The 13625-nt window shown below is 38.9% G+C and overlaps 1 protein-coding gene across 5 annotated transcripts in view; it reads right to left on the bottom strand.

Moving 5' to 3' along the window:
- LOC137233476 (uncharacterized) overlaps positions 1 to 13625 on the bottom strand; it is an 807788-nt gene that overhangs the window by 87955 nt on the left and 706208 nt on the right. For 4 of the 5 annotated variants that reach the window (XM_067756516.1, XM_067756517.1, XM_067756514.1 and 1 more), the window contains exons 12-15: positions 2932 to 3253; positions 1720 to 2873; positions 1351 to 1668; positions 950 to 1290 (exon numbers count right to left, since the gene is read on the bottom strand). In XM_067756516.1, the coding sequence (XP_067612617.1) occupies positions 950 to 1290; positions 1351 to 1668; positions 1720 to 2873; positions 2932 to 3253 (2135 nt within the window). Of the gene's footprint in view, positions 1 to 300; positions 888 to 949; positions 1291 to 1350; positions 1669 to 1719; positions 2874 to 2931; positions 3254 to 13625 lie in introns of those variants that run through there. The other variant, XM_067756518.1, reaches the window with a different exon arrangement.

Below are 13625 nucleotides of genomic sequence, written 5' to 3'. Positions count from 1 at the left end.
TCTTATAAAAAAGCTTACGTAGCTATAAAAAAACTAAAGGATTTTTCTTTAAATCACAGCGACCTTAGGGGTGTTGAACTGCTAACTGATATTCAACCACATCTTCAAGATATTGAAATTAAAGGAAAAACTCGCCAAGCGAAAATTTCTGACTTTTTTAAATTATTTTGAATATTTTGTACACAAAATTGTATTCTTTAATTTATGAACAAAGCTTTATGAACCTCCTAACTCAGTCTTATTTGTATGTATTAATATTCTTGTTTTGGAAATAAAACTAATTAAACATTCATCAATAATACTTTTCTCATAAGCGGACACCTCTCATAAGCGGACAAATTTGGCAGTATCTTAGGTGTCCGTTTAAGAGAGATTGCGATTTGCAGTTCAATTTAAAAAAAAAATTTGAGCAGCACTGATTATAATACAAAAATTATTGTTAGGACTGAGCTTGATTCGAACCCGCAATCTTACAAATCAGTAGGCCGATAAAACAACAAAAATAACTAGTCAATGAACTATTCAAAAACTGCCCCACAAAATTATAATCAATGAACTAGAATGTTTGCTGACTACTTTGGCTTTTGAAGCTTAACTTTCCGGCGGCAGTGGAGCCGATATACACATTTCTATAACCAACGTTGGGTAATGATGTTGGTTGAGCTAATTGCATAAATTCTATGTATTTTTGACAAGGCAAAACTCGGTGTGGTCATTTCGTCGTCTAAAGATGTTTTGTTTTCAATATTAAAAAAAAGAAACACCACTGAACGAGTTTATCATGCGCTGTGCTGTAACAGTCAAAAATCCAAAACGCAAACAGCTGTGCTAAAATAACAGGAAAACCCATATGTGCGCAACCAAAAAATGCAGTATTAAAGAGTGGCCTTATAAGACAAAACATATGTATAAATGTTGTTAAATTCTCATATGTTGTTACATATCTCACCTCCTGCGGCAAAAACTTTGGGATTCAATGTTCCGAAAACACCATTACTGCATTTTATATTCCCGCGATCATCAAGTTCAAGGCCAATTTTATGAGGTAAAGTTTTTTCAGGACCCAAAAAACCCATTGCTAGTAAAATCAAATCTGCAGCATACAATTTTTCGCTCCCTGGTACTTCAGACATTCTCCACTGTCCGTTCGCCTTCTTTGTCCATTCTACTTGAATTGTTTTAAGCGCTTTGATGGTACCATTTTCTCCCATTAATTCTTTGGTTGTTGTACAGTATTGACGAGGGTCGTTACCGAATTTCACACGAACTTCTTCATGTCCATAATCAACCCTGTGTAAAAATAAAGCAAGTAATCAAGGTTATTCGCGATCAATGTAATAATTTTCATACCTGAAAACTTTAGGCCATTGTGGCCATGGGTTGTCAGCCGATCGCGATTTGGGTGGTTCTGGTAATATTTCAAAAGTAGTAATACTTTTAGCACCTTGTCGTAAAGCAGTGGCCATACAATCACAACCTGTATCACCGCCACCTATTATTATAACATGTTTATCTTTAGCAGTTATGAAACCATGTTTGCTGTCGAGTTGATGCTTTTGCTGAGACTCCAGAAATTCCATAGCAAAGTGTATCCCTTTCAAGTCCCTCTTGTTCAGGTTTAGATCGCGTGGAGAGGTTGAGCCAGTGGTAAGCAGCAACGCATCGTACCTAAAAATTCTTCGTAACATTAAAAGTTATTTTATATTTTTGTATACTTACTCATCTAACAGTTTTGTTGGATCAATATATTTGCCCACAAATGCATTTGTTCGAAATTCTATTCCCTCATTAATCATAAGATCTATTCGGCGCTTAACAACGGCTTTAGATAATTTCATGGTTGGAATACCATATTGCAATAAACCGCCAGGTTTATCGTTTCTTTCAAAAACAGTAACAAAATGGCCTGCTATGTTAAGTTGAGAGGCAGCAGCCAGGCCCGAGGGTCCAGAGCCAATAACAGCCACCCTTTTACCGGTACGTATACTTGGTATAATTGGCTTTATCCAACCTTGCTCAAATGCGTAATCAATAATAGCGCATTCAATATTTTTGATTGTTACTGGTGGTTCTGAGATTCCTAGGACACATGCTCCTTCACAAGGTGCTGGGCACACCCGGCCAGTGAACTCGGGAAAATTATTTGTTTGTAAAAGTTGTCGCAAAGCTTCTTGCCAATCGTTATTAAAAACTAGATCGTTCCACTTAGGAATAATATTACCCAATGGACAACCATGCATATTTGACTGGCAAAATGGTACTCCACATTCCATACAGCGAGCAGCTTGTATTTTCAAATGCTTTCTAACATGCTGGAAATCGTAAACCTCATCCCAATCTTTTTGTCTTTCTTTGGGATTTCGATACATATTAGTTTCCCTTTTATATTTCAAAAAACCACGCGTCTTATCCAGAGGTTGATCTGAAGTCTTTTCTATTAAAAGTTCTTTGCTTTGAATAGCTTCTTCAATATCTGCGATTTTTGGTTCATTTTCTATTTTCTTCACGTTTTCTTTTGCTTCATTTTTATTTGAGTTTTCCAGGTTCTGAATGGCTTTTTGATATTCGTAAGGGAACACTTTTACAAATTTATGTTGATACTCACTCCAATTCAAGCATACTTCCTTTGCAATTTTGGAGTTAGTCTTTTTTATAAAATCGTCTAGTAATTTTTTTAAATAAACTATGTCTGATTCCAGTTCCAAAGGATGTAAAGATACAGATTCAGGATTTACTTTAGTTTTGAAGGAACCATCAACATCATATATGTATGCTATCCCACCAGACATCCCGGCAGCAAAATTTCGACCAGTTAAACCAAGAATAACAACAACTCCTCCAGTCATGTACTCGCATCCGTGATCTCCAACGCCCTTAAAAAAATTTAAAGTGAATGAGAGTTGTGGATATTTCCGATACGACCAGAGTTACCTCAACAACCGCCGTTACACCAGAATTCCTAACACAGAACCGCTCAGCTGCTATACCTCTAAAGAAAGCTGTTCCCTTTGTTGCCCCGTACAAACAAACGTTTCCAACTATTACATTAAGATGTGAATCAAATTTCGAACTATCCGGAGGCATGATAACTATACTTCCACCGCAGAGGCCTTTGCCAACATAATCATTAGCATCTCCTTTTAGGGTGACGGTGATGCCGCTTGCTAAAAACGCGCAAAAACTTTGACCAGCTGAACCTTCTAAATATATGTCGATACTTTTACCAAATGGCAAACCATCCTCGCCATATTTGCTGAAATTATTTCAAAAAGAAAAAACACGATTCAATCACAAGAGGTTTTCTCCAAGATCCAATTATATATCAAGTAACCAAGTATTTAAAAACGAGAGAAAATATAAATTTGCTGGCACGCTTTTTACAAATGTTCATACTTTATTTAAAATCTATTCAAATTCCTAGAAATCAAGAAATTAGCTTTTAAAATTACAAAAAATGGGATAGATTTTGCGCCATAAAAACGGTTCCCTTAATCTATACAAGTAATTTTCTCAAAAACTAATGTATTTTTTCCTAGTTATAGGAACAATTTCAAAAATGGAGAAAAATATATAAAAAAATTAATTGTGTAACTGTCAAAGCCACGGACTTCCAGTCTATGTCCGCAACTTTACAGTCGTGTACTCTTATACTACTCTTATACATGTAAATATTGTGAGAAATCTTCACTAAGTTTTCTTCATTGAAAAAAATTAAAAAGCTTCATACAAAATTAAGAATTTTATTTTTTATTTTATTTTGTAAACCTTCGCCTAATAATTTAATTCTTACATTGAAATTTTACTAAATTGAGACTTGAAACACACATCGGAACCCGCTGCCAATTTAACGTAAGGGAAACAAGTTTGCAAGGAATCGTGAAAATTCGAAAAGACGTCCGAATTCGCAAGAAAGATCTCGGCTCTTTTAGATTACAACTTTTACGATAATCAAATTTTCTAGATAGGACAGGGATCGAGACATTTAGAAAGTCCACATTCAAAATGTCGAATCTTGCGACCGCTATTTGAGTATCTTTCTGTAAAGCTGGATTCTTGAAACTAAAAACATACTTAAAAACCCGATGACAATGCAACATACGGGAAACAATTTTTTGCTAGGTGATCCAGTGATCATGAAAATTCAAAAGATCTTCCGAACTTGAAATTTTGCGTTCGAGTTTTAAGGGACTTCCTGATAACCCGGTGACCTGAAACATTGAACATAGCTTCAGGCTTTATTACCTTTTAATATTTAGGATAAACAACTTTTCTCGATGGGACAGGGATAGAGATATTTAGAAAGGGAGCGTGTCATTATTATGTATTACAAAATTCTGGATGACAAAATTCTGTAAATTGAAAAAAAATTCTGCTTGAACAAAAGTCTGCTTTTTTTAAATTCTTCTTTTTCAAAATTCTGCATGTTTAATTCTGGAAGTCAAAATTCCGGAATCATGACATGGCGTAGCCGGCCTTGGATCGGCTAAGGGTAATTTTTTTAAAGTGCGGCCGAAGGCTGCCAACTCAGAAGGGTATACTACGCAGAAGGACAGCACCGTAGCGGTAGCCACGGTTATACCACACACCCGGACTTGGCATGGCGTAGCCCAGGGTTATTTTTTATAACCGCGGCCGAAGGCCGCCTATGCAGAAAGGTGTTATACGCAGAATTACTGTGCATGGCGCACTTTTTCAAAATAATTACATGACCTCTTTAAGATTGTTAACATTATATTTTAATACAGAATTTTGAAAGCAGAATTTTAGAAAGCAGAATTCTAAAAAAGCAGAATTTTAAAAAGCAGAATTTTGTTTTTAGAATTTTGTACATACAGAATTTCGACACCAACCCATTTAGAAATATTAAAAAGTCCATTTACAACATGTGGAATATTGCGACCGCTATTTGAGTAACTTCCCGTAAAGCTAGATTCTTGAAACTAAGACCATAATTTAGAACTCCATGACAATGCAATATTAGGAAAATAAATTGTCGCTTGGTTGTCTAGGTAAAAGGGTTTTCTAGACTAGACAGGGATCGAGATATTTAGAGGTATTAAAAAGTCCAATTGCAATCGATTTTAAAGGAGCTACACATAGTTAAGGTCATCTAGACAATGCAACAAAAGGAGAAAATAAGAAGATAAACAAATTTTAAGTACTTTCTTTATATCATCTGATATTAAAATTTTAACATAAATACTGTAAAAATTTTTTTGAGGAACAAAAATATAAAGGCGGACACACATTGCCGGACTTAGGTGAAGATTATATCGAAACGGTGTGAAGATGATAACGTGTTGTAATCTGTAAGAAACCTGTATTTCATAGACTTTTTAATAAATAAATAACAAAGCGTATCCCCTATGGTGCCAAAAGTTTAAGTATGGATACCATGCGCGATGAAGTCGGAGGATAAGCTGCGACTTCTGCAGTCAGAATCGAAATATACCAACACAGGATTGGAAGATACTTACTGTATCTCGGCCTATGGAGAAGGCGGAGGATATATTGTACACGCATCTTGGCAAAATGTCCTGGGGTAAGGGAAAAATGTATATGAGACGCAGGAAAAGAATTTCCAAGGATTACAATCTTAATTTGCAAGAAGCGGGAGAGGCTGAAGAGGACCTCGAAACCCGTAAGCCCAAATGATAAGAGAAGGACGTAGACGACATGTGGAAGGTGTTGGAGGGGGACAAAAAAACCAATGTTGCTGCAAGTCTTACAGATAAACCTCCAACACAGTTGTCGAACTCCTGAGGGGGTTCGATTGACGTAGTGCTGATCTAGGAGCCATGGCTCTCATTTCGAGGAAAGGTTTCTTGGCTCAGCGTGGAAACGGAAGGAAAAGTACGAGCTATAGTCATGGTAAGAAAGCAGCTGCATTCATATATGCTGCCTAATTACACTACTGAGGACCTGGCAGTGGTGGCCGTCGAGCAGAAGAATAAGCAGGCATTTATCCTGGCATCCTGCTACATGGTACATACAGCGGAGGCACCACCGCTGGAGTGGAATAGGCTAGTACAAGGGCGGTTGGTCATAGGCGCGGATGCAAATGCGCACCACAATTCGTGGGGAGAAGTAGATACGAATGAGAGAGGCGAATCTCTATTTTGTTACATTCTGCAAACCAATTTGCAGACAGCCAACAGGGGAAGTGTTCCTACATACATATGTTGGTCCAACATTCATTAATGTTCTCGATTTTACAGCGAAAGAGCGCGATTGAGGTAAGTCCTAGCAAGGGGAAACATAGGCCAGGAGCGTATAATGAAAGAGAACGGGGAAAAGTCACGTAGTAGTGAGGAGTCTCATTAGCATTGAAAACCTTAACAAGTAGCGCAACTAAAAGCTGATCACTCAAAATAAGCACACACACACAAATATCACTAATAGCCAGTGGCGGATCTAGGATTGTAATTCCGGGGAGGTTTTTACTTCATTATTTTATGTCGTATATTTGATTGTAACATAATGTAGGCAGGGTGCATTTATTGAGATATGTAATGTAGAACAAATATATGTTATCTACCTAAACCCCAGAGCAGTGCTCATCCTGCCTTATACATAACTGTATACTATGTATTCTGCTTTAAACGTCAGAGCTATCTTGTATAAGTTAACACAGCCGGCATGGCATTCAAATAAGCAATCATACCACCAGCGCAACGGTATCTGACCGCCTACACTAATCAATCTTCATACAATGCTGCTGTGATAACCAAACACTTCGTTTAAATATTTTTTCTTTGCGCCGACGGTTCGGGATAACCAAAGCAAAACCTTTAGCTTAACAAACCTGTAGTGGAATCAGTGCGCGGACCTTTAGAAAGAGATTGTTGGTAGACGAAAAATGAAATTAGTGGTAGAAGTTGGTAGATTTTTTTCCAAGAAAACATTAGCTACAGTTTATATTTGTACAAAACAATTTATAATTTATTGTAAAACAAATAAAGCACATTTCACGGAAATAACGCCTTTGAAAAAACATGTAAACAAAAAAATAAATATGCTGGGTCGTTTTATTAACCTATATCGCGCCATCGATTTTTCGATAGGTTTTGGGCTCAGGAAAAAAAAATTCCACTATGCATACCCAAAAAAATAATTTTCGAGCCTGCAAAATTTGAATTTTTTGACTTTTTTTCTTTGATTTTTAAGGTTTTTTTCATGACCTACTTAAAAAATTTTCATTTGATTTTAAAATTTTCATGTATACCCTGTCCGACTCAAAATTGTCCGCTAAAAACTTTGGCGATAACAGTTTTTTGAAAAAAAAAATTTTTTTTTGGGTTTTGAGGAGTGTTTTGGTGAAAAAAATTATTTTTTGCCATTTTTTTAAGGGTTTCTTCAGAAACGTGCAAAAGTGTTGCCGATGAAAACGAATTTGTTTCATAGTTCCTATCCCACTTATAACAGTCTTAAAAAAATTATTTTTTTTTGGTTTTTGGGACTTGTTTTGGTCGAAATCGATTTTTTTCATTTTCAAGGCTCTAAATCATTTTTTATGTATATGTTTCCGTAAGTATACCAAAATGATCAGGGGACGAGCTAAGTTGATTTAGCCATGTCGGCCTGTCTGTCCGTCCGGCCGTCCGTCCGTCTGTCCGTTTGCCCGTTGTTTTGAACGCAAACTAGTCCCTCAATTTTTGAGATATCTTGATGAAGTTTGGTAGGCAGGCATATTTTGATGGGGGATTTGACATTTGTCGGAATCGACCGGATCGGACTACTATGGCATATACCTCCCATACAATCGATCGTTCAATAAGAGGGTTTTCGCCATTTCGCCTCAGCCCAAAACCGAAACGTCTAATTACAACAACAATTTTCCCTTGTACCAAAAATACTGCCACAAAATAACCGACTTCGGCCTGTTATCGTACAAGTGAAAAATCTTACAATTCCTCTATTGTCATACCTACCTGTCAAATAATAGCTGACAGGGAGAATGGCTGTCGCAAATGGCCAGAGAACGGAAGAAAGGTTTTTTTTGCTGGGTGTTATTAAATTGAAGTGCCATCAATCGCCCATCTGTATTTCAAATCTGCCGTTCTTTTAATTGCGTATAGAGAAAATCAGACTTATTTACTTACTTAATTGGTGCTTAACCGTCTAAACAGTTATGGCCGTCCAGCAAGGCGCGCCAGTCGCTCCTTCGCTCCGCCAGCCGGCGCAAATTGGTCACACCAAAGGAGTTTAAATTGTTTTCCACCTGGTCCTTCCAACGGAGTGGGGGCCGCCCCCTACCTCTGCTTCCATAGGCGGGTTCGATAGAAACACTTTCTTGGCCGGAGCATAATCTTTCATTCGCATAACATGGCCTAGCCAGCGCAGCCGCTGCGTTTTAATTCGCTGGACTATGTTGATGTCTGCGTATAGCTCGTACAGCTCATCATTAAATCTTCTTCGGTACTCGCCATCGCCAACGCGTGGAGGTCCATAAATATTTCGAAGAACTTCTCTCTCGAACACTCCCAAAGCCACTTCATCTGCTGTTGTCATGGTCCATGCTTCTGCCCCATATAGCAGGACGGGTACGATAAGTGACTTGTAGATTATGATTTTCGTTCGCCGAGAGAGGACTTTACTTTTCAATTGCCTACCTACTCCAAAGTAGCATTTATTGGCAAGATTGATTCTTCGCTGGATTTCAGTGCTGATGTTGTTGCTAGTGTTGATCCTAGTTCCCAAATAAACGAAGTCTTTTACTATTTCGAAATTATGGTTGCCAACAGTAGCGTGGTTGCCAAGGCACATATGCGCTGACTCTTTGCTCGACAACAGCAGGTACTTCGCTTTGTCCTCATTCACCATCAAACCCATCTTTACTGCTTCTTTTTCCAGTTTGGAGTAAGTAGAACTAACAGCGCGGGTGTTTACGCCGATGTTATCAGCATATGCCAGTACTTGCACGCTTTTATAGTATATTGTTCCAGTGCGGTTAAGTACTGTAGCTACTATAATTTTCTCGAGAATCAAATTAAAGAAATCGCACGATAGGGGGTCACCCCGTCTGAAACCTCGTTTTGTTTCGAACGGCTCGGAGAGATCCTTCCCAATTCTGACTGACCTGATGGTGTTGCTCAACGTCATTTTGCACAGCCGTATAAGTTTTCCGGGGAAACCAAATTCAGACATAGCGGCATATAGGCAGCTCCTTTTCGTGCTATCGAAGGCGGCTTTAAAGTCGACGAAAAGGTGATGTGTGTCGATTCTCTTTTCACGGGTTTTTTCCAAGATTTGGCGCATTGTGAAAATCTGGTCGATGGTAGATTTACCAGGTCTGAAGCCGCACTGATAAGGTCCAATCAGCCGGTTCACAGTGGGATTCAATCTTTCGCACAATACACTTGAAAGGACCTTATATGCGATATTAAGAAGGCTGATTCCACGATAGTTGGTGCATTTTGCAGTATCCCCCTGCTTGTGGACTGGGCAAAGAAGACTTAGATTCCAACCGTCGGGCATGCACTTGTCCGCCCATATTTTGCTAAGAAGCTGCTGCATGCGCCTTACCAACTCCTCGCCGCCGTACTTGAATAGCTCCGCAGGTAATCCATCAGCGCCCACGGCCTTGTTGTTTTTCAATCTGGTTATTGCTATTCTAACTTCGCCATAATCGGACGAGGGGACATATATTCCATCATCATCGATTATGGGATCGGGTTCTTCATCTCTGCGCGGTAAATTGCTGCCTCCATTTAGGAGAGCAGAGAAGTGTTCCCTCCATAATCTAAGCACTCTCTGGACATCAGTTACAAGGTCGCCGTTTTCGTTCCTACAGGAGCTTGCCCCTGTCTTAAAACCTTCCGTCTGTAGCCGTATTTTTTGGTAAAATTTTCGGGCGTTATTCCTGGTGGCTAGCAGCTCAAGCTACTCGCACTCACGCCTTTCTGCTTCTGCTTTTTTCTTCCTGCAAAGGCGTCTTGGCACTCGCTTTAACGTAGCCCTGTAGGCAGCGTCTTTTCTTTCGATTGCAACGCGGCATTCTTCATCCCAGTTGTTTTTTCGTGGCCGCCAGTAACCAATTTTTTCCTCGGCGGCAGTACGAAGTGCTTTGGAGATATGCTCCCACTGCTCCTGTATTCCTTCAGGATGAGTTGTGCTCTCAGAGAGCAGGTGTGAGAGTCGAGTTGTGAAATCATTGGCAGTCTGTTGTTATTGGAGCTGTTCGACGTATAGCTTTCCTTGTGTTTTTTGTTCCTTGGTTTTAGCCGCGCTGAGGCGGGTGCGTATTTTGGCTGCAACGAGATAATGGTCCGAGTCGATGTTAGTTCCTCGGATCGTGCGCACATCTAAAACACTGGAGGCATGCCGTCCGTCTATCACAACGTGATCGATCTGTTTGTGAGTATTTCGATCAGGAGACAGCCATGTAGCTTGATGTGTCTTTTTATGCATGAACCTGGAGCTGGATATGACCATGATTCGAGCACCGGCAAAGTCAATCAGCCTTAGTCCGTTAGGAGAAGTTTCACTGTGTAGGCTGAACTTTCCCACTGTAGGGCCAAAAACACCTTCTTTGCCCACCCTGGTGTTGAAGTCACCAAGCACGACTTTTATATCGTGACGGTGGCAGCGCTCGTATGTGCGTTCTAATTGTTCATAAAAAGTGTCTTTCACCTCATCGTATTTCTCCTCTGTCGGCGCATGGGCGCAGATGAGTGATATATTAAAAAAGTTTGCTTTTATTCGGATAGCGGCGAGACGCTCGTTCACAGGCGTGAACGCGCCGAAACTGCGCTTATTCGTATGGCCACTCCAATAGATGTCACAATTTTTGATCTTCTTTCTTCCTTGCTTCGTCCAACGCATTTCTTGGATGGCGGTGATGTCAGATTTTGCTTTGACGAGGACACCAACCAGCCGGGCATCTGCACAAATCCCATTCAGGGAGCGGACGTTCCAGGTGCATGCCCTCAATTCATTGTCCTTCAAACGTTTGCCATGGTCGTCATCAATAGAGAGTGTATTTATCCGAGGCTTGTTGTTATATTTCATTGGAGTATAGTTTTACGTGGCGGGTCCCAAGCCCAGCGCACAACCCCCTCAGCGGGGGTGAAAATATTACTTGCACGTTTATATAGCGAGCCGCTTGCTCCAAGACAGACGCCCGCTTGCAGCCGCACCTAGAGGTGTACAGACGCTGCCGATGAGGTCTTCCCGGGCTAGCCCTTAAACCGATTATGTCAAGAGTGGTTTAGCCAGGTTGTCGCCTTCTCACATTAGCTCACCGCTGAACGGATGTTTAGCGGCTACCCAGAGGATACTTGGCCGCAAGCGACCGGCATGCAAAATAATCGCTCTGGTCATTCCCAGGTGAATGGCGGTCAGAAGCTTTCCCCACTTTCGTGGACTTCTACACACGGCTCCACCCTCCAGAAAATATTCACAAAAAACTGATGAAAATAGCCCAGAAAAATATTTGCGTGCTCATTTACTACATTTCCTTCATACACAAATTTATTTCTTGTTTGAATTTGTGCACAAATTTTTCAAAATTGGTTAGTTTGGTTAGTGTCACCTCTTCATGATATTTGGATGCGCTCGGCAATTAAATACATTACCCTAATGACCGTAGTATTTGGTTTCAATGCGAATATATTGAAATGTTGGTAGATTTTTTGGCTTTGGTGGTAGAAAATGAAAATGGGTAAAAAAGTTGGTAGATCTACCAATAAAGTGGTAAAGTCCGTGCACTGAGTGGAATTCACTAACTTATAATGATGCGATTTGTCGAGGTTTTAAATAACGTTTTTTCGCTTGCATTATCGATTGTACTATTCACTAACTTAGTGTTAACAACTCGAAATAAATGGCATTTGAATTTCGTTTTAATAGTAGAAGGATGGCAGCACAGCTTAACGAAACCTAAAAAGCGCGAAAAGCACAAAAGGATTGCAAAAAATAACTAATGCCGTACACTAACTGCTTTTAAAAGTCATTATTGTGCAAGGTTATACCTATTTTAACAAAAGGTATTAATTTGTTTTTTTTTTCACTGTTGATATCGCAGTTATTCTTGTACCACTTAAATGACCATCAAGTTGAGAAATAATATCATGAGCCAAGTCTGGGATTAGTCAGTACATGCTTTCGAAACTCCGTTGTATTCAAGTGGAATGGGTTATCTTCTTCTCTAAGAAGGTGTCTGTCCACTGGCGATGTACTTAGTAATTCTTCATTTTGTGATAAAACGTACGCCAAGTACTCAAATGTTATTTGATTTATAAAGCAGCTTTACGTGTTTGAAAGTATTTAAATAAAGTTCCGATTTTCTTTTTTAACTAAAATTGCCAGAAATATTAATTTCGCGATTTTTAACGCAGCCAATTTACTTGCCGTTTATTTAACAACACGGCTGATCGTCCATTAAAAAATATCGATACAAAATATTTACTGAATAACGAAATCGTTAATACTATCGATTCGCAAATAAAACGATGGCAAATGTGGTTAAAAAAGTTAGTGAATTCCACTACTGAACAGGTCGTCTCTAAAGAGCACTTAAGCGGGGCAGGTTTTAAGTAAAGCAACGAGAATTAGAAAGTGAAAAAGTAAAGTGTTTTTTTATGAGAATGAGTTTCCAGGAATATGTACCAAAGAGATCAAAAATTGATAGCAAACAAATCAAACGAAAATTATGCCTTGGAAAAAGCTTCAACTTAATTGCACTTTTTTAAAGTGGTTTTAAAGTGGAAAATTGTTTTAATATGAAGCGGAATATATTGCATTATTTCAAGAGGGAGGATTCTGGGCCACAATACAGTAAAAATAGAAAAACGGTTAAGTATAAATGTACGTGTTTCTGGTTTTCGTTATTTGTTTCCTATGTGAAGTTTTGTTTTGAATAACAACGTGGTTAGTAAGGTATGTAGAGTGTATTGTTTAGAAAAAAGTAGTTTTTCATACATTTTGTTCAAATGAAGAATGTAAATTTTTTTTTATATTGTTGCAAAATCTAGCTGACTTTTCCAATGTCGGTGAAACAAAAAGATAACGAAAATAAAGGGTTAACTAAAATTTATTGGTTCTTATTCTTTTCGAGTGCTTCTTCGAGAAACACGTAAATGATTCATAAAACGCGGAACACAATTTCTGTTTCCATATATTTTGAAAGACCTAAAATGTTTAAATAATTTTTGCAGAATAAAAACGACAATGAAGATAAAAGCTTCGATACTGAAGCAATCACAAAACCATCTTCATCAGATTCAGCAAATACTGGGCTACCGAGTGTCACAGCACCTGCACCCTTCGGACCTATTGTAAGCGATGCATGAAAAAAAACTATTTCTAATCGCGATATAGCAGCCATTATCCGTGAGTATCAAAACGCTGACATGAGGTCGCTCACGACAGCTGAAATGCTAGAAACCGTTGACAATATATGGATTCCACCAACAACGATCAAGTTTCCAATATCTAGTTATAGAAATTTGAGATTCCAAAACTCATGATTAACAGACTACAAATTCTTGGCTTATTCCGCAGAAGATGATGGTGGTTATTGCAAATATTGTGTAGCCTACGGAAATTCCACTGGCGGTGCAACTGGTGGCAACTTGTAACCAAACCATTTTGCAAGTGGAAAAATGCGAAAGAAGTTTTCTTGG

Source organism: Eurosta solidaginis, chromosome 5 (genome assembly GCF_040869045.1).
Source record: "Eurosta solidaginis isolate ZX-2024a chromosome 5, ASM4086904v1, whole genome shotgun sequence".
NCBI lineage: Eukaryota > Metazoa > Arthropoda > Insecta > Diptera > Tephritidae > Eurosta > Eurosta solidaginis.
The sequence above is the reverse complement of the archived record's forward strand: the minus strand, read 5'-3'. Positions and strand labels throughout refer to the sequence as shown.